Raw genomic sequence first — 27,651 nt, forward strand, 5'->3', positions numbered from 1 at the left:
GAAAAGTAGATGGAAATAATTTGATGATATATTGCATTTTTATTGCTTTACTTGACTCCATAGCTGCAGGATTGTTACAATAGAAATCTTTATTGCTTGGTGATACTACCTTTTGAGGAAAACCCATCTAAGTTAGTAAGTGTTTATACATTTATGCCTTTGGTGGCTAATGATATATGGTCAATTTTGTAACATGTGAAAATGGTTCAAGTTGTCTGATCTGCAATGTGTGATTTGCAGAAAAATAGGACTCAAATAAATGAACAATAGTTGGAAAGAGTTCACCTTATCAATGGAAGTAGACAAGCTTTTTTACTACTGCACTGTATATCAGAGAGAGAGAGAGAGAGAGAGAGAGAGAGAGAGAGAGAGTGTCCCATTTTGTATCCTGTATACAAATAACTGAAATATTAAGGTACTGTGAGCCTTAAGATTTGCCAATCTTAATGGCAAAGCAAAACGCATTGTGGCATCAAGTTGCAAGAAAGGAGATTCCATCTAAACATCAGGAAGAACTTTCTAATGGTAAGAGCTGTTCATCTGTGGAATGGACTCCCTTGGAAGGTGGTGGAGTCTCCTTCAATTGGAAGTTGTTAAGCAGAGTTGCATGGCCATCTGTGAGGGTCCTGCACTGCAAGGGGTTGGACTAAATGACCCTTGGGATCCATTCCAACTTTACAGATCTACAATTCAGTTATTCTGTAAGATATGAAACCAAATTTCCAGCTCCTCCACCCCACCCTTCCACAATTTTACAATGCTTCCTTTCCTAGTAGCTAGAAAATGGATATAAAATTTCAACAAATTTTACCAGTATAGTGGTTTCTATAATAGTGAGTAGGTTTGGGTGTAGGTAGGTAGGTAGAGAGAGAGAGAGAGAGAGAGAGAGAGAGAGAGAGAGAGAGAGAGAGAGATGGATGGGTTTTTAAAAAACAAACTCAGTTGAAGATGACCCTGAATTAGTCACATTATATTTCACTACATTGGGAGATATGTAGAACACTGATAAATAAATACATATAGGGTGAAATCCTGTGGTGGGTCTAAGTTTCACTTGCACCATGGGACTTCCCTTGCCTATCACCCCACTCCCGCTGGCAGCCCCCCGGTCACCCCAAAAATCTGACTTGCATTAAAATAATCCATCAAATTATACTATCTGGAAGATGGTCTTTTAAAAAGGAATGGGAATACAAATGTACCCCTGTAATGGACTAATCTAAAGTTGAGGGAGCTTATGACAGGAGTGGCTCAACATTGTCCTTGCACATAATGCTAATATATAATTTCTCTTGTGGATGAAATACATTTTAATATTTAACATTCTTTGCCACCCTTTGAAGTCTTTTGGTCTTATAGTGCTGTCAGTAAACATCACAGTTAGTGAGAGCAATTGGAAAATGATTTTGTAGCATCTTCAGTGGATTGTAAAACTCCAGCTGTCATCGTAGAATTGAGTCTACCCTATTAATGTATTCATCTCTTTTCTTCCCCCCACCCCCGGAATATTCCTTTGTACTGTACTGCTAAACTTCAAAATGCAAAACCGTGGGCACAATCGTAAAATACCAGATCTCCTGTGGTCCTGCTCCTACTGTGCCATTAGAATTAAAATGATACACCTCAAGAATATGCCCTGCTGTTTCCTAGTTAAAGAATCTTAAAATGCTCTCTGTCACTGAAGAGTAAAACTATTGATAAAGCTACTCTTGTTTACCACCTTCAAATGTACTCCTCCCCTTTTCTTTCCTCTTTTTTTTTGGTGGGAGGATCATCTGTGAGACTGAGTTTCATCTGGAGTAGAAACTAAAAACATACTCCTTGGAGTTACGTTGTTTACAGTAGTTGTTTAAAGGTCTTTGTTTATTTCTTATTCCCCTTTTATATTAAATTATTGGTTAAATGTACATATTAAACAACTTCATTGTTTAGTAAGATCCAGAAAATTATTAAACAGTCCCTGGACAGGACCTCACAACTCTCTCTCCTAAATTTCTTTTTATATTATAATAAAGATGTACCGTAAGTGGAGACCCTTAATTGGACATGTATTAATGGCAGCGTACTTCACAATCCCTAAACAATGGAAGGTTATGCATGGTGTTTCAATTACTTTTTCTTATCAAAATGTTTGGTACATAGCCTATAAGGAAATGCTTGCACACAAACTCAGAGCCTAACATGGTGTTTCTAAAATTGATAAGTTCATTAAACTTTTGTTTGCTTTTATAAAACACACACACACAGAGAAAGTAAATGATGTTAATTCTCAATCCAAATATACTTCCATTTAGAATTTGGAATCATTATTTGACTTACTAGCTTCCTTTTTGCCTTTGAATTTTTTTTTTATATAATCTTTTTGCCTCCTTACTGAAAAGTTACTTTTGTATGAAAATTGCATATGAGTACTGCCATCTCTTGGAGCAGTGAATGTTTGGAGAGGAGGAACATGAGTAGGGTATTCTGGTATGTTATCATAGTTGTATATTTTACCTGCAATGAAAAACAATAATGATTTCTTTAAAATGTACATCTTAATTAGTGTGTAACAAAAGCATAAGAAAAACTTAAAACATTTTTTTAAGTATCATGGCCAATAAGGCATATTTGCCTGTTTTAGAAGTAAAATTGAGAGAGCTAAAATACAACTTGAGATATTAGCACTTCATCCTTGCTGCTATTTTTGATTTATATTACTGCTGTGTCGTCATAATGAGCGCAGCAGCCCATAGTGTTGTATGAATGAAAGAGAGCAAATAAGTGTCCTCATGCAACTTGAGGTAGAACCATAAAATGTACTGAGAAAAAAAGACATACTTAAGTATCACTTTTGTCTTTCAGTTGACTTCAAACCTCATGCTAGCATGGACACTGTCCATCATATGCTGCTCTTTGGATGCAACAATCCATCTTCAGATGAAGATTACTGGTAAGGAGCACAGGGTTGTTTTCATGGCATTGGCTTAATTTGCTACCTGTGTCAGGAGGGAATGACGTATGGTTGGGAGGGGGTGTAGAAGGCTTGATGAATGCATGGTGGGTATGGCGTTTTCAAAAACGTTCATTCTGTCATCTCTGCAATTTGGGTTGCAGATTTTAGATATATCAAACCAGGCCTAGTTGATCTGTGACTTCTTTGATAAATTGAAGGAAACATGAAAATGTATAATTTAAAAAGCAAAACTACCACTCTTTGCTAGGAGGAATGCCCATTTGGATCCTCCTCCCACCGCCACACATATTACTGTAGTAAGGTAAAGGTAAAAACAGCCATAGTAAAGTTGATGTTGATTGTGATTTGTCCTCACACGTTTTAAACTTTCCCCTATGGATTCATTCACTAAAACTTAGTTGATTGATTTACTGTTCAAACTGATGGAAGGTTGTAGCCCCCAATAAAAACTATAACCTCAGTGCTTCATAATGGGAAGCAAGTTGCAAATTTCTACGTCTTCATACTCATCAATAAGATGTTGCTATTAATAAATCAGAAGCAGCTCTGAAATACCTTTTAAATTTTGATTGGGCCATTAATATTTGAAAAGGACAGTCTATAAAACAAGTAACCAGAAATGCTAACTTGGCCCCAAAGAGTTATGAAATCGGAAAGGTGTTCTGTTCATCTATTACTGAAAAATAGTTCATGTTTAATTGAATTTTATACTGGAATCCATGTGCTCATTTAAATATTCTTATACAATCCTACTATTTTGTAATTGGTAAACTTACCTTGGATCACGCATAGCCTTGATTTTTGCTTTGTCCGTTTCACATATTTCTTCCATATAGGTTTATTTGCAACATAGAGGTTGCGTGATTTGCACATCATGGGAAGCGTGGATTCCTGGCTTATTATAAGAGAAGAATCATTGTGTGCACAGTCCATATCTGTGAGCAAGTTATCTAGGAGGGTGGCATGTTAACCCAGCATCCTGCTTTGTGCTCCCAAAGCTAACTTCTTACCCTGGCTTATGAACCTGGCTTGCTGGGAGCAACAAACCAGGATGCCAGGTTTGCACATCACAGGAAGCCAAGCTAAATTCAGACATCCTGGTTTGTTTTTGCCTGCTTGCAGAAAAGGAGGGTGTGAAGTAGGAGTGAACAGGCTGCATTGTTAATTCACAGTAGAAAACTGTGACATGGGCTTCACAATTACTATTAGTTTTTGCCAGTTGAAATCACCCCACCTCTTTCCCTGCCCTATCTCTTGCCTTCACACTCCATGTGTTTTCTACTACACCAAGGTTATGCCAATATCTCCCTTCTCACATAGTGCACTCTTTTGCTCCAGTGGACATGAGACATTTATAGCCATGCTAGCAACTACTGGTAGCACTCTGGAAACTACTATGAAATTACTCAAATTCATTTTGTTCAGTCCCAGAATGCAAAGATTGGTCTGCTTCACAGTTTGAAAGCATCTGCTCTAAACAAAAGGAGAGACTTGCACAATCCTAGCCATGTCTACTCAGTAGTAAGCCCTGTTGAATTCAATGAGACTTGCTCCCAGGTAAATTGAATCAGGGTTACAGCTTTAATCTCTCTGATTTTAAAGACTGAAGTCTGTTTCATACACTACTGAAGTGTCAAAGTTGATTCTTCCACGTGGCTGGATCCCAAAACTTTCCAAAAGCATTTAAATAAAAGACTTTACGGTGAACATAACTGTGCCTGTGTCTACTGTACCATGGGACAGTAGCTCTGAGATGAGCTTTCCAGCTGATCTTTTTATCTAATGTGATTCCTTCACCCAAACATGACTGGAGCAGTATGGGGACCAGGAAATAACTGCATTTTATTAATGAATAACTCTGTTCCTTATTGTAAATGACAGTAGGAAAGTTGCATCTTCAACATTTCCTTGAAATTGCAGATAGGTTTTCTCTTTTCATTTTATCTGTGAAGGTCTGTTGCTGTTAAATTGAGATTCAGAATATGCTGCTTATTTTTTAGTGTTTTGTGAATGTTCCTAAGAAAAAGTGTGAAAAGGCTGCTATAGTAGTTCTCCTAGATGTTCTACCTATGTGGAAAAAATAAAAACAATTTGATGAATGACTGTGATTACTGAATCTCATTTAAATGCAACTCTACCTACTGGTAATTCACACTTTCTCTCTCTCTCTCTCTCTCTCTCTCTCTCTCTCTCTCTCACACACACACACACACAGAGAGAGAGAGAGAGAGAAACACATAGCCATTCTTCAAAATTAACACGTCTGTGAATTTTGCAATGCAGTTCTCCAGCCATATAATGTTTACAAAAATGCATATACTAATGAAAGTATGCCTATAATATATCTATTAGTAAAAACCACAAGAAAAATGATTTGTAAAAATGTGTATGGGGGGAAATTGCATACAAATGTCAATGTTGAATAGATTTCTATTAGACACCCTGTATCAAAGAAAATTCTACTTCTGCATCTGAGGGAGGAGTTGTAGCAGCAGGCCAGGACCTATGGGAGGAGGATGGCCCTTTTACACATTCCCTAAGGCTTATAGGTCTTCAAATGTCTTTGAAGTATTTATTTATTTTCTTGCCTTTATATCACTCCTTTCTTTTGACATGTAAACCAAGGTGAGTGTTATATGTTGCAATGGAAAACACTTCAGATTGGGACCAGAAATGCACCAGCAGTTATTGAAGCTGAAATAGTAGTGGGGTGATGTGCTCCCCCAAAAAATCTCACTCTGTTTAAAACTGTTGCTGCTGCTTTTTCCATTAATTGAAGTTTCTGGATGATTTTCAAAGGCTGCCCCATGTCAGTCCAGTAGTCCATCTTGATTTACCTCTCCACCAGAAACTTTGCACAGCACTCTGTTATAAGCTTTTTGTACAGGTAGTTCTAATTCTATTCTCCCCACTCCCCAACCGATCAATTTGAGCTTGCGACAATGCCTTTTTCACTAAAGCTCATTAAAGGAAAATCCTACCATTATCTCTCTTTTTGCAGACAGGGCATAGTATAAGTGAGCCCACTGTGACTGGCAGCATTATGTAGGGTTCAATATACTTCTGATGACAACATGGTTTATCCTATGGTGATTATCCAGTTTGGTTGGTTAACTGATTTAGATAATACTAAACCTGATAAACCAATGATTTGACTTGGTATAAAATCGCTTCCTATGTTGCGTGTGGGTAGGTTTTTTATTTTAAAATTCATTATTTGGAGGCATAGCATTGTAACTCATTTTGGAAATTTATTTCCAAAGAACTTCACTATAAATATATTGGAAGCAGCTACTGACATAGCCTCCACTAACTAAGAATGTATTTATTACTTTCTGAAAAGAGACAAAATCAAAGTTATCTTCTATATGGTCAGCCCAAGGGGAAATGCCAAGCATTTTCTAGTGGGAAGAAGCAATGTGCAGTCTAATTAACCTTGTGATTCTAAGCGCTAAATTATTGAGGTGTCAAAAATAGATCTTCAACCACGCACATCATGCCATGGTATATATGAAGAAGAGAATAATTGATGCAAATGTCACATGGAATGATAGATATTTCATAGTGTGGGGATTAGTTTAAATATTAATAATTATACTTGAATACAGGAACATATATCATATTATAATAAATCTTGTATAGTCTTCAAGTCAAAATACAGAGTCTCTAAGGGTTTTTCTTTGTTTATTTTCTTCTGCGGGTGACTTTTGCAATCTAAATTAAAACACAAACTTCCAGGACTATTTTCTGTGCAAAAACCACTGTAATGGTTCTTGAGTCCCCGTGGAAGTGCACAAAATTGCAGGATGACAAAATTCTAAGCCAGGGAATTTCATGTTTGCAGCAGAGTTTAACATTCAGCTGCCCGAGAAACTATTCCACCCACAGGAAATGCTCATTTGTATGGGAGCTTCTGAACAGAGCAACCTTCCTTAACTGGCTGTCATGAGCCCTCAGCATTGTTTTCGTTCGACATGGGGTGGTAGACTAGGACTCAGGAGGAAGACGCAACTGAATGGTGAGAACCTGAATTGGAGAAGGAGGGATCTCCCCTTTCCACCCCAGCTTCAGTCCCCTTGAAAGGGGATCAGGGTTGCTAGCTCTCCACTCCAACCTTTCTGAAGAGCAGAGAGCCTCAATACAGGTTGGGAAGGGCTTTGATCAGCTGAGGAGGCTGAAACAGAGGTGGCAGTGACTGAACAGGAGAGTGTAGCCTTGTCACCTAGAATCAAATGCCACCTTCACAGGTAGAAGCTCACCTACTCATCCTGATGGAGTGCATGCTTGCAATCTTGGTATTCCTGTAAGGCAAGGGAATATTGTGATTGAGCACGCCATGCCTGGTCTTTAAAAGCTGGTGCGAGGTATGGGGAAACTTGTTGGTACATCTTCATTGCTTGAACATCTGAATTGTGACTTCTGAGCACTGTGCCTTCTGCTGACCCTATACTGTTCCCTGAATAAATATCTTTTCTTTACGTACAAGTACGAGCCTTTGTGCATGTTGGGCAGGAGCCAGGATAGTGGCTGGTTTAGGAGGGCATCTGATATGTGCTGTTCCATTCCATTTTTAATACCAGTATTGGACTTTACTGTCCAAGCCCTTAATCAAACAGCAGCAGGTTGCACACACACACAGAGTTATGTGTGAAGATTATGTGTGCTTGCCTGTGAGCTAGCATGGTATAGTGGTTGGAATACCCTGCTAGGGCCAATGAGATCTAGATTCCAATTCCACGAAGCTCCCTGGATAATATTGGGCTGGATACAAACTCTCAGGCTAACCTACCTTTGATAGTGGTTGTGAAGATAAAATGGGACCATGTACACTGCCTTAAGTTCCATGGATGAAAGGCAGGATGTAAATGCAATAAATACAATATTGACTGCCAAAGAGATGAGTGCTGCTAAAATGCTGGAGGGAGCAGTCTCAAAAGGTAGTGTAAATTTTAGAAGAGGGAGTTAAAAACACATTGAGAAGCATGATTACAAAGGGCATTCTCAACCTGAATGTAGTGTTCGTGGTGGGGAATAATGTTAACTGCTTAATGTTCCTAAAATGAGAAAGGTGCTCAAGCCAAAAAAACAAACAAACTCCCCACTGTGTGTTTGCTTCAGGGACTGTGATGGAGGAACATGCACGGACACATCTAATATTTTGTATGCTTGGGCAAGAAATGCACCACCAACAAGACTACCAAAAGGTATGAGATCTTTCACACTATGACATTTCAAATGGGCATGTGGTAGTAGGGATGGACATAAAATGTTTTCTTTGTGTTTCTTTGTGTGCGTAAATATGTGTTTCTGTGTGTGTGTGTGTGTGTGTGTGTGTGTGTTGTAGTGACTTAAATGCAATGCTCTCTATATGTCTCTACTCATGGTTATTATTACTTTCCTTGAGAAGAATGGTATTGCTCTTCTGGGTGAACTACAGCAAAAGGCTGTGTGTGTTTTGGTAGCTTCCCCACCTCCCTTTTTAATATGGAACTGAACAAATGAAATTCCACAGCGAACTTGTCTGCTGCCTTCTTATTACGGAGGAAACTTTTATGGTTTGTGAATGATGGATTGTTGGTGAAATCTATTTGGTTTGCAGCAGGATTCTGTCAAGATGATTCTTTTATCTTGTATTACACCAAGTAAAGTTCTGTGTTCCATATTCCCACCAACAGTGAACTAGGCCACTGTTGTAAAAAAAGAAAAAGAAAAAAGAAAAGACATAAAACTTGAGATATCTGGTCTGTCTGCTTCTATTTGCTCTTCTAGCTTTTCATAGCCAGAATGAATGCATAACTCTCAGTTCCAGTGTTATATATCCCTTGAAGGGTACTTGAGGAATGATTCCCCTAGCAGAATACATGTGGAAAACGTTGCTTGTGCTCTCTCTGTTTTAAAGTTATCAAGGATAATAACTTGTCAACTTCAGTTGTTAATATGAACATTGCAGGATTTCAATTTAAGTTAAATATTACCCACTGTTATTATTTTACTATACTATTGAAAATACACAAGCATACAATTTATTGAATTTCCACTTCTTGCTTTTTGTTTCATGTTAAGGTGTTGGATTCAAAGTTGGAGGAGAAGAGGGTAGCAAATACTTTGTACTCCAAGTGCATTATGGAGATGTTAGTGCATTCAAAGGTATGTATGGTCTTTGGATATTTTAATGTGATGATATGTGTAATAGCTAGCTATACTATAATAAACCTGCAACTTACGTGACATCTATGTTCCAGGGATCACACCTTAAGCCAAAATCATATATAGTCCAAACACATTGGGTGCATTGGGATTGCCAAAGTATTTTTTCTTGGATGCCCGCCCCGTCCACCCCCTTTTTTAATTTTTTAATTTTTTTTGCTAAGCATGTAAAGCTAACTGTGCACAAGTCAAATGCATGTAAGTTGTGGGCTTATGTATATTTATATATTTGCACTGAACGTTGCCATATTGTTCTCGTGGCTGCAGACAGGTGGTACTGCAAACTATAGGATGATGAGAGGCAGCCCAGGTAAGCTATAGAGGGTCATTCAGAACAGACTGCAGCAGCAGCAGCAGCCACCCTGCTTCACTGGCTGCCTTCATTATCAGCCCTGGGACCGCTTGCCCCACGATCCAGATCACCAGGCTGACCACTTTCTCCCCTCCCCACTAGCTGGCCTGAGAATTTGCTGTTGGTCCTGCCAATTAAGATGAAAAGCTGGCCCAGGTGAGACGTTGGCAGGAGCAGTATTAGCACAAAGCGGAGGAAGGCACCTACTGCCTGGAGATTTTCTGCTGCTGCCAATTAGGATGAAGAGTCAGACTTGGTAAGGAAATGGATCGATCCCCAGGCCAGTTGCCAAATCTGGTCACCTTACTCCTCCAAGGCTGATGGGTCATCCTGCTTGGTTGCAACAGTTGCATGGGGTGGAAAGCAGAAGGTCTAAGCAGTTAAAATGGGGCAGGAAGGGGTTGTTGAGCAGCGCAACCCCCCACCCCATAAAATAAAATAAAACCAAAGTGAGAAAATGGCTAGTTCTTGTTACAACAGTTACAACAGTGGCAGCTTAAATGTGTTCTAATGCAGACCCTCCTGTATTTTAAATAATTTGGAGGTCATCTGATTTGAAATTGGTGGTATTTCTGACTATTAACAGGCAACCCCATCCCAAACCAAGCAACCTCCCCCCCCCCAAACCCTGTTTATTTATGTAAGCAGGAAATTCAAATAGTGTAAACATCTTTGTCACTACCTCCTCCTTCTCTGAACTTACTGTTACGGAAGGTAGTATGCATGGTTCCCAGTAGGTCAATGGCAGCATCTCTTTGAGTGTGTAGAAGCTGCTTCTTGAGTTTGGCATATATTGTGCATAAAAAAAAAAAAATCCCAGCGGTTTGTTAATGTAAAACTCATAGGTGTGACACCATGCCGTTTGTACTCATTTCAGTAGCAATTTATCTTGTGTTCTGACCTTTTAATTTTTAGCAAGTAAAAATGGTTTCTGATTTAGGAACTCCAAGGCCCCCTGTCTGATAATGGAAGCAACCCACCAAGCCCTGTTGCTGGTGTTATGAAAACTTCCCGCGGGGGCAAGTTGAGAGACTGACCCCAAGGCGGACGAAGCTTCTGTGCCCTCTGGCTTCTAGAGTCCAGGGGCACAATGTAGTATGCGGTTGTTCCCAGCTTGAAAACAACACACATCAGCCATTTGGCTAAGATCTACTTTATTGTAGAATTAGAGCAGAATGTCTCTGCGTAGCAGCTCATAATTCAGAGCTGTGTCTTAATGCGTCTTGCATCTCCTGATGCAGAACAGAAAGGGGAGAAATACAACAGTAATTACAATGACATCACATGTGTGGGAGCTGGTATGCCCAGTGTAATTCCCACAGAGAGGAAACATGACTCTTGAGTCTTGTGACCTTGCTGCAGCGTTCGCAGCTCGTCATGTCATAATATCACAACATCCTCCCCCGATATTAGACAATGTGAGAGCGGCGAAAGTTAAGGCATTATTAACAGAAGTAAACAAACAGTTATCATATACACAGTATGAATCTGATGTCTTTGTTCCATCCTTGGAACTCTCTGAGACTGGTTCTACCAGTTGAAGCCTTTAATAACCAACTCTCCAGGGGACCAGAGCATTTGCTCTGTGTGTGTTGACAGAAACAGTGTTGAACTTTGCAACCTGTTGTGGTGGCTTTTTCACATCTGTGAAGTGAGCCTGAGTGCAAACTACAGCTACATTTGCAACAGCTGAGATTGCAAACTCTTTGGAGTAACGTTTGGGCGCCTGACCCTTTGTTACTTTCTCAGATCTACGCACAAGATGTAGATCTTCTTTGCTGAGTTTCTCCTGAACAGGACTTTTTGGAGAAACTTTACCAATTGTAAACAGTGGCTCTAAAGATCCTAGCACATCATCATCTGTTGATGGCCTGGTACTATCATGAGCTCCTCTCTCAATGACAGTTTCGCCTGTGTCGGAACTAGTCGTGGTTGAGCTTGCACTGCTACTCTCTGCGTAGCAGCTCATAATTCAGAGCTGTGTCTTAATGCGTCTTGCATCTCCTGATGCACTGCTACTGCTGGTGTCAGTGTCCTCATATGTATTGACATCAATGGGAAAGCTTTGGAGAACCTGTGTCTCCGGCTTTACAGTAGGTTCTACCTCCTGAGTAAGAATTACTGTGTTAGAGGAAGGCAATAGAATTCTGTATTGACCTTTCTCATAGCCCATAAAGATGCCTTGGATGGTTGCACCTCCAAGTGATTCCACCCACATCTGAGAACCAAAAACCTTAAGATGCTTAACAGAAGGCTTTCTGTTAAACAGTAAATACAACAGTAATTACAATGACATCACATGTGTGGGAGCTGGTATGCCCAGTGTAATTCCCACAGGTAGGAAACATGACTCTTGAGTCTTGTGACCTTGCTGCAGCGTTCGCAGCTCGTCATGTCATAATATCACAACATCTGGCCAGTGGAGGCCCCCATCAAAAGGAAGTTAAATTGCACTGTAATAGAGCTTGGTAGATTTCCCTCTCCCCATCAGGCTTCTGTCTAAAGGCCATGTTTGCACTGGCATGGCTTCAGCATAATCTTTTAACATTTTGTTTCTTAGCTCATTATTCTTTGCTGCAAAGTCTGTGAACCTTGTGCATTACATCCCATTTAGCAATACAGTATCCCTACTCAGCATCAATTACACTATTTTTCTAGAAATCTGACAAAATTTAAATTCCTGATGCATAACACATTATTTTGTGTTCATCAGTCCTTTTAATATAACTTACGTTGGTTCCAATGCTTAAAATAAATTTAAGCTGCAAAAAAGAATATGTTCTTTTGTATAAGGATATATTTTGAGCATATTAAATTGGTAGTTTCTATTTTCTAGTTACATTCATGGCTTTACAGTCATCCTTTTTTCCAAAAAAAGTTAAGATGCTCGTCTACACATGGTTTTTGCACAGCATTTCATGTAGTGGAATGCAAAGTTTAAGATTAATTTTTAATCTAGCCAGCATTCATTTTCAAAATTGTAAAATGTACTTAAGAGAATTTATGCAAGTACTTGCACTGCATCTCAGTCATAGCAATCATATTCCCTAGTTTCAAAATTATTTGATTATATTTCTTAACACTGGACAAATTTATAGCAATTTTCATTTGTACTATTTTACAAACTAGGCAAAAGTGGAAACTTTGTGTTTCATGCTTCCACATTTTTGAGCTATACTCCTAGAACAATAAGCCAGATCTTAGGGTATTTTGACTTCGTAAACCTTTTAATGTATCTTCTGAGTGGCAGTTACCATTTATTTTTCTCACTGATCAAAGAATTAGAAGCTGATATGCATATCACAGTGGATTTTGCTATATACACTCTGCAATCCAGAAGTGCTATTAAACCACACTAGTAAGCACAGCTTCTTGTTTGATCTCTGTTGGAAGCTCTGCATAGAAAATCAGCTTTGAAAGAAACCTCCTTCTGAGGTGGGATGAATGCATTTTCCTCTCATTGCCACAGGGCAAATGGAAGCTAATAATTTATTTGTCCTGGAGCAATGTGTACTTGCTCTCTAGCTGAAATGCAAAATCAAAGGAATTATCCTAGGCTGAGTGGCAAATAGGGAAGATGATTTTTAAGATGGGATGTAAGGATTGCATTGTGTCTTTGCAATCTGCTTAGCTGATGCAGCACTTGCCAGAAAAAGCAAATGTTATGATCCCATTTCTTCCAGCTTATCAAACCTGCTGAGTGGAGAGCTCGTTAGACATGACCATTTTGGGAAGTGGGTGTCTAAAGTGATGGAAAGTAGGGCCTTACGTTGGGAGATTCTGCCAGCGTGAAAGGGAGTTCTTGTTGATACATCATAAATATTTAACACAGGGACAACCGTGGTGTTCGCAAAAACGAAAGACATGGCAGTTGATCTCATATGCAAGGCTGAAGCCTAGCCCAGATTTTGCTTTTGCTTTAGCAAAGCAAGCAAATTTTCTGAAGTTCACAATGATGTGTGGGTTTAGAGAGAGCACAGTTTTCCTTGAGTTTATGCTTGTGATGTCTAGCTTATTCATAGAGTGCTTTTTAGTAACTCCAGATATAAAGGCAGCCGTAGTGGCCCATTTGCCCTGAGTGCTACAGCATAGCAGTCTAATGACTTTGAATAAAGTAGAAACTGCTTGACCCTATTTTGAGCGAAATGAGTCTACCCCAAATGGGTTGAAACAGAAGTTGTTCAAGCAAATATTTTCTGCATTCAGCTTCAACTTTGTCATATTTGTTAGTTCTCAGTAATTCTGCTATGTATATAAACACAAGTAGCTCTTTGCATTTCATTTAACATAAAAATATGTACAGCACTTCTTCAGGATTTTTTTTCTTTTTTCCTTTGTATATATACCAGTTTTTAGAAAAAAAAATCCTCCTGTTTGGCTGGGTGTGGATTTCCTAAAAGCCCTAAAATCCTAAAGGACACATCAAAAACAAATAGCTGAAATATATAATAGTGAGTTACCAAAATGTTGAATCTGAGGAAGTGACATGCAAGTCTTCTTTAGTCTAAAGTTTCTTCTCTGACTAGTGATGTTTGCTGCTTCTGGCGACCACCATCCTTGGTTGATTGGAACTGGAAGATATCTTCTCAAGTCCATCCTTGGGTGGAGACTATGTGCTGTTGCTGCTGTTGTTGATGATGATGATGCCCCATCTTTTTCCTTGACAAGGGACTCCAGGCTGCTTAATAATAATAATAATAATAATAATAATAAACAGCTAAAATAATAGGGGGGGGGGGACAATCACTTCTTACCTTCCACAAAGTGCAAACAGTCAGTGTGACATCTCTGACTGGGAGGAAGAACAAGAGATTGTAAAGTTCTCAACTTTTCTTTCTTTCTTTTTTTAAGAGCACTGCTTTTCCACATATCTCTTTAGTGAATGAAACTCCTGAGTGATTTATCTTCCCTCCTGATTTGTTTCCCTGTACTTTCCCCCAACTCACCTCACAACTCTCTCAATGTTGGGTGAAACATCTTTCATCATTCAATATGAAATGAGAAAGGAATATTATAAGAAATTAAAAAAACCAGGGGGTCCACAGTCCGCATTTAATAATCACACTCGTGTATTAACCAGGAAAATGCCAATGCTTCTACTTAACATCAATTTTTATGTTTTTTGCAGATAAACACAAAGACTGTTCTGGTGTAACTTTACATCTGACTAATCAAAAGTAAGTATATTTCCAACATCTTTCATGTCAGTTCCCTGCCCCTTCCCCTAAAATCTTCTTTTGAAGAGATCAATGTGAGCTTTGTCAGAAAATTTATGAGAAGAACAAAGCCTTATGTTGACCCTGGTGTACTCTGAAGCATATTGTTTAGGGGTTTTGGGGTGTGTGTGTGTGTGTGTGTGTTTAAAGAGACCAATTAACATCTTCCGATTTACTTCAGAATATATTCAATTCTTAAAACTAAGGAAAGGCAAGTTGGACTAAGTGAGATAAACAACTAGTTGACTTTCATGTCTTGGTAAAACAAATGTTTAATATATAATGTGTAGCTGCCCAGAAAGTCTTGTATGTCACTCCTTTTCTCCTCTTCAGATTTCATTTTTTTTAAAGTTTGGATCTATCCATCTCTGTTTTTCCCTTGACAAACCCAACTTCATATTGGTGTTGTTTATTTCATTCCTCAGATCCCAATTTCTTTGAAGTTGAAAGTTAGCTTGCTTCCTCTTTCCTTCCCCCACTAAATTTCACTTCATATGAACCTTTTATGTGCTCATCACATCTCCTTTGCCCAACTGATAACTTCAACTACTGAAAGGATCACTCTGACCTGAATCATGCATTCAACCAAGGGTGGAACTGCAATAGCTTTGGTGAAGAATCAATTGAAACCTTTCCCTCTGGTATGCACTGAGCCCTCTCACTAGTGCCTTTTTGAGATTTCTTTCTCCACCCCCCAGAAAAATCTGTGAAGCAGCCCTCCACATAGATAGGTACTGAGAAAGAGGCTTGGGGCTAAAACAGATTATAAATGTGTGGTCACATTTAAAATATTTTTAAAAAGATAAGCTTTTCGGTTGTTGGGGATATGCCCAATCAGCATCAGAAATGTTGCATCTCACCCTTTCAAAGTTTTGGAGATCCACACTTTGCACACTAAAGGAGAAACAGGAGTAACTATGTCTGTTTTTCTGTGCAACATCTCTTAGTGCAGAGGTTTTCAACCTTTTTGAGTCTACAGCTCTGTTGACCAACTACATTCTTTCTGTGGCTCCCCTGTGGGGTCTGAAGCCTAGTTATGTCACCCTTTGCTTGCAGAACCAGCAGCCCCTCACCCCTTTTTGAACACCCACCCTTGTGGAGTATTCCCTCAGCCTCCTTTCCTCACCCCTCCCCTTGGGAATCCTCCAGGCAGCCTCAGCCGCCACCCCTACTCTCTGCGCTGTTGCCCCACCCTTCCCAGACTCCTACTTGTCTATCCACTCCCAAAAGGCTGGTGGACTGGCTAGCTGGGCTCCATCACTTACTTTCTTGCTTACTCCAAGGCCACCACAGCTCCTGGCAACCAGCACCCCCTGGCCAGCCCCAGAGGCACCATTCACCTAGGGTGCTTGTAGCCAGGGCTGCTGCAACAAATGGCCACAGAAGCCTTTGGGAGGCAGAGATGCGAGAGGGCATCAGAGGAGGGAGGGATGGAAAGAGGGACAGAGGCCAGTGTTGCCCACAGCACCCCTGACTATCATTCAAGGCACCCCAGATGAAAACCACTGTCTCAGTGTAACTTTTTTTATTTAACAAAATTTATATTCTGCATGATTGTCAGAAAAGCTCTGTATAAGTCTCCATACAATGGATAAATATACAGTATAGTATCCTACTAATCTGCATGGTATGTGTGTGCTTGAATTCGAAAAGTGCTGTATCAGTTCAGCTATTTTCATTTTAGAAGGAGCCATTAAATAAGTGATTCAGTGTATTTGATTTGAATTTCTCTCTCCTTCCCACCCCACTTTCTTTTTTTAAGGCAGCCTATGATTGCTGGCATGTATCTTATGATGTCCATGGATACTGTTATACCACCAGGGGAGAAAGGTGATTACAACAACTCCCTCCTCCCACTAATATGTGCAACACTTTCACTGTAGGATATAATTTCGTAGGAAATGTGTTATAAAACCTTTGATTAATACTGGAAGTAGGAATGTAACTTGTACATCCATTTTAATATGTAGCAAATTATAAGCATATTTTATTATTAGGCACACCAGCAGTACAATTTAGGAAAACAGATATCAATTCTTTTAGACTAATAAATTTTGAAAGCATTTCTTTTGATTTTTATTAAGCACAAACTCCTTTTAAACCAGTAGTAAGTCTACTTTTTCCAAAGCTTGAAATGAAGTGTGTATATATAGAGGAACTGCATGTTTGAATATTTAGATATTTCTCTTTGTGTTTCTGAATATTAATGTGTCCTGGAATGTATATTGCTGATGGAAGTTTTTGCTTGAGTACTTTTTGTATGTGTGTGTTTGTGCATGTGGTAAAGCTGTTCCAAGATGCTGTAACATGCATATTTAATTATTACTGAAACGTGATCAGCATTTTAATATAGCAAATGAATGGCAGCTTGGAACATCTTTTCTTCAACTACTCTTAGATTAGTATCCAAATTCCACTTACACTTGGGAATTTGGATACTATGCTTTACCATAAACTATGCTTTAATGTTTATGTGGATGGGCCTTGGGTAGCATTCTCTCTCTTCCCTTCTCCCCACACCCTTGTAGGTATGAGTAGGAGGTTGGAAGCTTTGCTTCTTTTAATGGACCACAGTTCAATGTTACACCTGAACCCAAAGCTCTGCTTAGTCTTTGCTGTGTTTTATTATTGAAATGAGCTGTTTTGTAAACCAAGTAATGAAATAAGTTTAAGACTATGCCTTTCTGAATTCTACTGTTAGCTAAAACCAGAAGTGAAAGCTTCTGATTTCATCATGGACACACCTAAGGAGAAGAGAGGTGAACACAAGCCTCAGGCTCATTCACGTAAAGCAGCCATTGTGCTCTTTTGTAATCCCAGTTTTAGACCGTTATCTAATTAAGAATTTTCTCATAAAATTGTTGGGGAACATTTGCTTGGTGTTTTCTTATGTGCGTTTGCCACAAAATAGCTGTTTGAAATGATATGTTGTGCCCTACTCAGATTTCCCTGTATACTCCAGTACTCATGGGAATCTGCCACGTGTTTCATATATGTCAGGCATGGCCAAACTTTGCCCTCCAGCTGTTTTGGGACTACAATTCCCATCATCCCTGAACACTGGTCCTGTTAGCTAGGGATGATGGGAGTTGTAGTCCCAAACAGCTGGAGGGTCAAGTTTGGCCAGGCCTGATATATATGAATCAATGCACACACAACATTGTCCCAGTAGAACAGTTCTTAAGAGCAATGTGTCAGTGAAACACTATATTCCTATACTAATTTTTAGATGAATGAGTAGAGTCAGTAATTTCACACACTACATTTCACATTGATGTGCTTCTAATTAGATGGTTTGAGTTTTTAATTGCAACAATAGTTCCAACTAGCTGCTTCAACTTCAGTATGGACATGTCCTTTCCCCTGATTTCTTTATTTATCTCTTATGACAGCGGTTAATGCAGATATTGCTTGCAATTATAAAATGTATCCAATGCACGTGTTTGCCTACAGAGTACACACACATCATTTAGGTAAGTCTTTTCATTTATTGATGTTTGTCTTTTCAATCTGATTTTGCTGTAATCCATGTTAACTCATAATGTCTGAATTGAATTACCTGTATATAGTATCAAAACTTATTGATCAATTTAAATCTGAAGAATGACAGAAAAGCCTTGTATAACCATGTTTTATACACCCAATTCCAAGCTTATATTACCTACAATATATAAAATGGCTAAGGCAAGATTGGGAAATGTGGCTGTTGAAATGTGTTGTTGCTCTCCAACTGGCATCCAGCCTGTATGCCCAGTGGTCAGGAATGATGAGAGCTGTAGTCCAACAAAAATTGAAAGGTTGTAAATTCCCCATCCCTGGCCTAAAGGCATGTGATTTAAAGGTGATTGGTTTGTTGTTGTGTTATTTGGGGGGGGGGATTAAACTGAGAATTTGGGGCCGAGGAAAACAGCACACTCAAAACAGATTTTAAGAAACTAATGTGAGCTCACAACCAGCCATTTAAGAATAGTATCAACTGTTTTTGCAAGATTCTGTGCTTCTTTGAGAGAATTAAGTTGGACAGTTGTTGAGCACCTTCTTAAAAACAGTTATAAAGTGAGGCTATGCCTTAATTTAATCCTTGTCATTCATACACACACACACACACACACACCCCTTCATGATGTTCATTTATATATAGACAAAAACAAAGTTTTCTAAAGCAAGGAGCATTGTTAACACACATTATGAATACATGTGTGTTGCACCACATCACATGATGTCAGCTATGTTATCAGCATTTTGAAAGCTGAGTGTGCTTTGGGGGGAAATGGTCTGGTGGGCCGAACTAAACCCCTTGGTAGAGTGGCCCATGTCTGACATATGTATGGGTGATAAATAACATAAAGCACTCAAGCATCTTGAAGTTTTTAATTGTTTAAAAACACAACCAGCAAACCAACTTTTTATACAATCTTTGAATTTATTTTATGAAATGGAAGTAGCATAACTAACAATCTGGGGGAAAATATAATTATCTTGCTAAACATGTGATACTTATACCCTTATAATTTTATATTTCAGGAAAAGTAGTAAGTGGATATAGAGTTAGAGATGGTCAGTGGACGCTGATTGGCAGGCAGAGTCCTCAGTTGCCACAGGTATGTTGGGCTGATGTTTGGGTGGCTAGGGTTAATATGGAGAAGCTGGAAGGTCTAAATCCTTTTCTTTTGTGTTTCTGATATAAGGTTCTTGAAATTTAAATGGACACCTTGAATTTGCAGGTTAAGCTTGGAAAGACTGAAATTTCACATGTTACACGAATTACTTGGAGTTGAGGAAGCTTTAAGATTTTTAAATAGACAAAAGTGGTACTTGTATGGGGCCAGTTCAGCAATCTGTAGCCCATCTTAGTTATTGGCCAGAGTCTGGCAGCTGGACTGAGTAGTCAGAATATATATTTTTGTTTATAATTTTTAGACAGCTTAATATAATCACAATGCAAAATGTGGTTTATGTAAAAAAGAATAAAAATAAAGCAACAAAATAAAGATGCATTTGATTTACTGCAACAATTTAAGCATTGCAAAACACTCTGCTGTAAAATAAAACTTGTGACCTATTGGAAGTCATAGAATTGAAGAGTTGGAAGGTAATCCAACTAACCCAGCTCCCTGCATTGCAGGAATATTTCACCCAACATTGCCTTGAGCCCACAACCATGAGATTAGCTATCCGAGTGGTTCAAGTAAAGTATTTTTATCCAAATGGTTATAATTATTAGACTTGTCATCAAATTCCTCTAATATTATGTTACTTGTAGGTCAAGTTGTTGCAATTGATCATATGCATCTCTACTGAATGAGATCATGGTTTGCTGTATTGTTTTGGTGCAGACATATGTCAGATCAGCTACTAAAATTAGTGTGACATGACCATTTTTCATGCTTGCAGTATCCTTTTTTCCTTTTGCAATATAGAAAGGAATGTGATGAGAGACTCAAGATTATTATTCTTAAAATGATAGCCCATTGTTGAAGGCAGAGAAACTTCAATCAGTTGCCACAGAATCGAACACTGACAATAACATTAGTGTTTCTGTTTACCATAATTTTAATAGTTTGTCATATTGTTATGAAATATAAATGTGATGAGATGATTTCTTAATCTAGTTTCTCTTGCAAGATAACTGGATGCCTGCATGAGTTTCACCCTTGCTTGAGGGAAGAGCAGTCTCACCTCTCTCAGCTGCTGTGTGTCTTATAAGGAAGATTTGTGTTTTAAATGTGTTGCATGCTAGGCATTGTAGAACTCTCCTGCATTGTAAAACAATAACCAGTGGCTGTTTATCTTGCCAGTAAGTCAGGCTTATGAAGTTCAGCAGACTCCATAGCAACCAAGATGACCACTATGATTCATCTTGCCATCAAATGCAAATCAGTGAATCAGATGAAAATCAGTGGAAATATAGAGAGTGCATTTCTAGGCAAACTCAAAATACAGAATGGCACCTCTCATTGCTGGAAAGAGCACTGGATATTTTACCTGATTGTGAATGCTTAATCTGGCCACCTTGATTTCATGGCAGCAGTCTGCAGTGGAGTGTGCATATTTTCAGGGGGGTGCACTTTACTATTATTTTTTAATTTCCTATTTGAAGATGTTCTCTCAGAACTCTCCAAATGAACCCATATTTTAAAAGTAACATTGCTTAATGAAGCATTTTTAAAGGGACATCAATAAAAATAATTGTATGTACACAGAAGCTCTTGAAAGATCTCTTGAGACACTTAAGTAAGTAAAATTAAATGAGTAAACCCTGAGTGGTTAAACTGTGGCCTCCAGATGTTATTTGATGATGATGAGGATGATGAGGATGATGATGATGAAAATGACAACTCCCTTTATCCCTGACCATTGGCAATACTGGCTGGGGCTGCTGGGAACCTGAGGTTAGCCACCCCTGAAGTAAGCAAGTGAACAGCGCGCATGGATTGCAACCATGATTTCCAAAAAGATGAATGAGAGGAAACACACTTACTGCTAATCTGAAATGCTTGACCTATTTTGTTTTCTTTCTCAGGCATTTTACCCAGTAGAAAATCCCGTTGAAATTAAGTACGGAGATACTCTGGCAGCAAGATGCCTGTTTACTGGGGAAGGCAGATCTTCAAAAACATTCATAGGGTATGTGTGTCTATACTTTAAAGATCTCAATGTTTTTTTAGTGGCACTACAGAATGACCTGCGGCGTATATTGTGTTAGTGTGTTCTTATTATTATAAACTGGAAAGAGAAGGTTGCTCTCTTACATTTCTAAGGAAAATGACATGTAACCCTTTCCCTTTTCAGTTCAGCACTCTTAGTGTAGTCAAAGACCTGGTTATCCAATGGAAGCCTACTACCAGAAAATACTGAGCTAGATGGACCAATGGTCTTACTTGATGTAAGGCTACATCCTAAGCATTAAATGGCAGTTCTGCTAGGGATTATGATAAAGTTATTCATTTGCCAAGAATAAATTTCTCCAAGCAGTATGCATCTAGCATTGATGAAAGTCCTGCATCTAAAATACAGTTATTTGAGCCTTGTTTCTGTGGTTACCTAGGATTATGAACTCCACATTCTTAAAATTTAAATATTTATAATCTGGACTTTCATAAACTATATCACGGTGGCTTACAGCATACAAATATAATAAAATGTCCATAAATACCAATAAAGCATAATTTAAAACATCAATAAAACACCAGTAGATAGTAGTTGGTTAAAAAGAGAAAATTGTATTGCGGAGTCATGTCTAAACAGTACAGTTTTCAGAACACAGCTGAAAGAAGGCAGAGACTGTTCCTGCCAAACCGCTGCTGTCAGGGAACTCCATAGGGCAAGGCCTGCCACACCAAGGGCTTGGTCCCTAGTAAAGGGCAACCAAACATCAGGGGTACTGGGAACCACCAGAAGTGACCCATGAGAGAATCTCAGCGATCAAGGTGGAGCAGATGGTTTTTAAGGTACTTTGGACCCAAGCCGTGTAAGGCTTTGTGAGTTAAGCCCAGCAGCAAATTGGCAAGCGGTGGAGAGCATTCTGTTAGAAAGACAGCCAGACTGCTGCAGGCAGCTAAGCTGCTGCTTGATATTCCCCATTTTTAAAAAAGTGAGAAACCCCTCAGCCACACCTTGCATTTAAAAGACAACCCCTTGGAAACATTATCTCCCCCTCCCCCACATTTCATCTTCCCTTATGGTTTCATGTCTCCTCAAGATTGACTTGATATCCAGGGGTGTTTTCACCCACCCTTACAAAATGCTGAAAAAGCACTATGCTACTTCCTGAAGTGTAAAACTACAGGTAGTGTCATAAGAATCATAGAGTTGGAAGGGACCACAATGGTCATCTAATCCAATTCCCTGCAATGCAGGAATATGCATCTCTCCCATACAAGAATCAAACCTTGGTGTTATCAACACCACAGCCTTATTTATGTCTAAATTCTCAGCTTCATTTTTTGGGTATTCCTGTAGATCCAGAATGAGGAGCCCCCCCCCATTCCCGGGGGGCTGTATTTTCCTCAGGGTCATCCTTCTGTAGGCCAAGGCAAGAAGTGGGTGGAGCAGTTGATGTGACTTTTCCAATATCATACAATAATCTCCATTCCAGCCATGTGAAAACCGGAGCTTTCTGCACATGCACATCTCGTTCAAGTAAAAATTCCAGCTGTGCAAAATCACTCAAAGACGTCATGGAGCAGGGCCTGGAGAGAGTCATAAGGGCCAGATAAAGAGATGTGGAGGGCCACATCCAGTTCATGGCCCTAAGGTCCCCCACCCCTGCTAGATTAAACAAACCATTGTGATCCATTCCTTTCTCACCCGTAGGAAAGGAATTAAATGCTTCTCGGAGGCAGAGGAAAGACTTGTTGCTCCAGTAATTCCCGTCATCTTACTAACAACAAAAATAAACTAAACAGATTAATCTTCCAGAGGTGTGCTATGTCAAAAACCTTGACAGTGTTTTGATACTATTGAGATATGTAGATGGGTTAGATCACTCCTCTATTGCACTTGAGTGCTTTGCTTATATACTAAAGAGGTGGGTATCTAAATCACGTGTTGACGGGTTGCACTCATTAAAAGAAAAAGAAGCTTTAAACAATTTTTGTCAAGTAGCTTTCTGTGGTGGGCAAGAGATTCCACATTTTCAAAGGCTGAAATATCCATTCACATTTGGGAAGGTCTGGTCTCTCTCATTCTCTCTCTCCCCCCCCCCCAACAAACTGATGCGGTTATTGTTGCCATGGTGAATAAATGAATGCTGCATGATGCCACGAAGAAAAGTCATCATTGACGTCTTTGCAGCTTCTACCTAGTCCACCCCCACACCAGCTTGATGGTGAAAGCTAATTAAAAGAGCGGGAGACACCTTATTTCAGGGCACTTGCTGTTTTTTGAGTCTGTATGTCAGGAGCCTGGTACTGCCCAGTGAATTGATAAGAAATGCTGGAGGATATTGCAATTGTCTCTCAAAATAGAACATATCAATATACCAAATGTTAGAGATGTACAATATGAGTATGTGTGGAAAATAAAACCTTATTGTATTACCTAGATTTTAAATAGGTTACTACTATTGCTTCCAAGTCTACAGATATCTGTCTAAAGTCCTCCCTGTCGCTTTTCTGAAAAGCAGTGTTTAAGTTCTTGGTGTGTCAGTGTGTGTGTGTGTGTGTGTGTGTGTATCTTTTAGTTTTGTGTTCTGGGGTCTGCAGCATCTTTTAATCTAAATGGAAGATGCTGCACTTAGTGTCCCATGACATAATGAAACTAAATTTTTAACTTGGATGTATACTCTGTGGCCTGGCAGGCAGGGAGGAGGGGGCCAATGAGGAGCATTAAATAGAAGAGTCCTAAATTAAAACTCTAAATTATTGATGACTTGTAAACGGAATACATCATCTGGGCAGAGGAAGTGTGCGTGTTTTTGTGTGTGGAATCTTCAGGAAGGAAAGAAATACTTTATTCTGCTGTGTTCCCTGTTAGTGATTCTTTTGCATGCAGTCTACCAAGCACTGAGGGAGTTTGTGAAGTGCGGGAGGGGGCCTTGGGGAGTTGTGTGTGAGGACCTGGGAGGTAAACTAGGGAACTGATAAACCAGCTCGCTCATTGCAGGTTCAAAATTCTAACTGTTCTTAATTTCTAGCATGGTTGATGAAAACTATGCAGTCTGGTGTATATAAATGCTAAGCAATCAGCTGGAGATAATGGCCTTTATGTCAGAGGTCTTTATGCATTTTTTATGTGAAATGTTTAAAGTGTACTGTGGTCTAACCTTTTATCATTTGGGCAGTGGCGGTGGTAATTTTCTGTCTTTCCCATGCGATTTAATACCAGCCTCTACAAGTGTGTTTCATCCTATGGCTGAAACTACTCGTATGTCTTTCTCCATTGTATTTTACTATAGGGGCACAGCTAGTGATGAAATGTGCAATTTCTACATTATGTATTACATGGAAGCCAAACATGCAGTCTCATACAAGACTTGTACAAGGAACATAGACCCAGAGATGTTCAAAAACATACCACAGGAGGCAAACATTCCCATTCCAGTCAAGCCTGATATGATCATGGTCCATGGACATCATGAAGGTACGTTTTTTGGTTTTTTAAATTAATTGATAATATTAATGAAGAAAGAATCGTACGGTTAAGCAAAAGAGTACTTGCATGGAAGCTGACCAAACAAATAGACATAGATTAAGTATTGCATTCCTGAGAGCTGGATTGGTGTATCTTGTTCAGCCCGAGGGTCAAAACCTCCTCTAGGCCGTCTTCCAAGGTGGGGGGTGGAGCCTGAGGCCAGAGTGGGTGGAGCAACAGTTGCAATTTTTACCTTTGTATAATAGACTAGTTTCTATCCACACATCTCTCTATCCATCCAAACAAGGTGTGGTGCTCGACCAGTTAAGGTGTATGGCCTGGGGAAATCTCCAGGGGGCTGTTGCATAAGTGGACCTTGATCCCTGCACACATTCCCCGCTTTGCGTTACATTGAATTCCACACATAGTAGTCTCTTGAGGCATAGGCTACCAAAGCAATTTCCATGCTCCTTCTGGGGAACTTTCTCTTAATTCTTTAAGACTAAACTATGTTCTATTGAAACAGACCAGTATCAGAAACCATAGTTTGAGCTTGGCTTGTTGCAATAAACTATGATTTAAACTAAACCCGGTGGCCCAGTTCAAATAAAGCTGTGGTTCGTTTAACCAGGAAATGGATGCTTCCAATGTCCTCCTTGCAGCCATGTCAGAGGGTCAGGGATCAGAAAGTAACTCATACCCTGCTCCAGCCTGTTGCTGTAAGGAAGATTTTTGCTTGGTGAATCTGGTCTCCTTGCACTTCATTCCTTTGGCCAGAATTGGGTGATAAAAGCAACTGCTAAATCCTCACGTTAGTTCCCTCCGTTCACTACTGTTGGCTTGTGTGCTCACAAATTTTCCCCTGTGAATCATAAAAGACCAAATGATCAAGCAGCCTATGTGCATGTGTAGACTGAATAGTACATGGGAGCCAACATGGTCTAGGGGCCATGGGGGCTTCAGCACCCCATAAAATATTTGAGGGGGCTGGGGCCCCCCAAAAAGTTGATGGGCACTGCCATTTAAATGGTTTGTGCACCACATCATGTCATTGATTATGTGGAGCAGGACTTACCTGCCCCCCCCAATATTTTATTCAATTTTGCACCGCTGGAGCAGTAGACTATGTTAAATGAAGCTGTGTATTTATATCAGAAAATAAGTTACTGGATTGTACTGACTCCTTGCAATTAATCTGCGTTACAAAAGCCAGTATTGTTATATGTGCAGGTATCTGAATTCTATTAACTTCTCTTTTAGCTTTTCGATTTCTTTCTTAGATCATTAGATTTCCTCCTTTCTATTTTTCAGAAGCCAAAAGTGGAGATACAGTTTCTGTTATGCAACAGCCAAAAAGAGATGAGGAGGAGGTTTTAGACCAGGGTACGTATAATACTGGTTTCACAAAATAGGTTTCAAAAATGTTTCAAATAGTAGTGATAATTGCAATCTTTATATTGAGATTTATCAAAGTAGTGGTAGCTGTTCAACAACTAGCATTTAAATCATCCCTACCATTGCATTGCTGCTCCTTGCATAATTATTCAAGAGGAAATAGTCAATTACTGGTCCCTAACCTTGCAGGTAAACTCATTAGTACAGTTTAATCTCATTTGATTTTCTTGTTCACAGATAAATTTGCTTAATACAATTGTCATTTATTTGTGTACTGTATTGGGCTAGTAGGGTTTAGAAACGCAAATGATTAATTAAATGGTGTATACATGTCTTCAATAAATAAAGAGTGTTCTTCCTGGGAGAAAAGAAAGAGAGGTTTTTAGTTTTAATTCTTGATTATATGTGAAAAATATCAAATACTTATTTTGTTGGAGTTTTGTAACATAATGACCATTTTCAGTTTGACCCACTCATGTACAGAAGGAAGCATCTTAATGTGCAAAGAATTATCCCTGTGCTTTAATATTAACATGTAAGGACATGTGGAATGGATGCTAGTCCTTCTTTGTTGCATTTTAATACTGTATATATACAAAATGTGTGTAACTGTATGCATACAGGCCTACAAACACTTTATTATGTCTCACAAGCTCATTGGAATGTTGTTATTGCTGAATCTTTCAGGATAACACTACCTAAGGTTGTGTCCAACAAAGTCACCCTGTTAGCACAAAGACTTCTGCCTGTTCAGTGGAATTTCCTATCTGCACAGTCCTCTGAATCTACACCAGAGGATTTGGGGCGGGGGACTCAGAAGAAATTTGGGGGTGGGTACAGAGGGAGCTGAGAAGAAGAGGAAGCTCTGTTGTGCAGGCAGAGGTCTGGGCTAATGAAACCACTCTGGCTGGATACAACCCCTATTTTGTAGATTAAAAAATTATCAATCTCAAACCATTAACTTGACTTTTAAGTTTTTAGATGAGCCATGAAATGCCCATTTATTTTTGTTTGACTTTTTAAAGGACTCATTCTAAAGCTGCAATCTCAAGCCTTCTGTTTTACTGTCTTTGCACATGCACCACTTTGTAAGCCAAATAGTGGAGTTAAATAATTGAAAGAGCCTTGCATCTAAATTAGTAGTCTCATTAGCATTGCTGATAAGCGGGGTGTATTTAATTCATCCAATTTTTGCAGATAGAGAATCAAGACTGAGAGAATGGCTGCCCTGAGTCTGATTCCATGGTTGAGCTGCATTTTCAATCGCAACATTTCCACATATCCAAATATGTGGAAGAATTGCTAGGTTTAATCTTGCAATTCAAATATTTAAGATTGATTTAAATTTTACACACCTATTCCTCTGAAGCGACTTCTGTGGATTTGAAGAGAATCTTGCTTGACAATTGTCAAGCTTAGTGATCCCTGATTAATCTGGATGGTACTCATTC

General features: G+C 39.2%; 1 protein-coding gene across 8 annotated transcripts in view; it reads left to right on the plus strand.

Annotated features, from left to right (window-relative positions):
- The window catches only part of PAM (peptidylglycine alpha-amidating monooxygenase), a 122,647-nt gene that overhangs the window by 56,981 nt on the left and 38,015 nt on the right, over positions 1–27,651 (plus strand). For 7 of the 8 annotated variants that reach the window (XM_033164213.1, XM_033164214.1, XM_033164215.1 and 4 more), the window contains exons 5-14: positions 2,845–2,932; positions 8,075–8,160; positions 9,020–9,103; positions 14,644–14,692; positions 16,494–16,561; positions 18,124–18,204; positions 19,256–19,332; positions 21,255–21,358; positions 24,630–24,814; positions 26,117–26,188. In XM_033164213.1, coding sequence (XP_033020104.1) covers positions 2,845–2,932; positions 8,075–8,160; positions 9,020–9,103; positions 14,644–14,692; positions 16,494–16,561; positions 18,124–18,204; positions 19,256–19,332; positions 21,255–21,358; positions 24,630–24,814; positions 26,117–26,188 — 894 coding nt within the window. Of the gene's footprint in view, positions 1–63; positions 136–2,844; positions 2,933–8,074; positions 8,161–9,019; positions 9,104–14,643; positions 14,693–16,493; positions 16,562–18,123; positions 18,205–19,255; positions 19,333–21,254; positions 21,359–24,629; positions 24,815–26,116; positions 26,189–27,651 lie in introns of all 8 variants that reach the window. The other variant, XM_033164217.1, reaches the window with a different exon arrangement.

The sequence above is a fragment of the Lacerta agilis genome, chromosome 11, assembly GCF_009819535.1.
Source record: "Lacerta agilis isolate rLacAgi1 chromosome 11, rLacAgi1.pri, whole genome shotgun sequence".
NCBI classification, from domain to species: Eukaryota; Metazoa; Chordata; class Lepidosauria; order Squamata; family Lacertidae; genus Lacerta; species Lacerta agilis.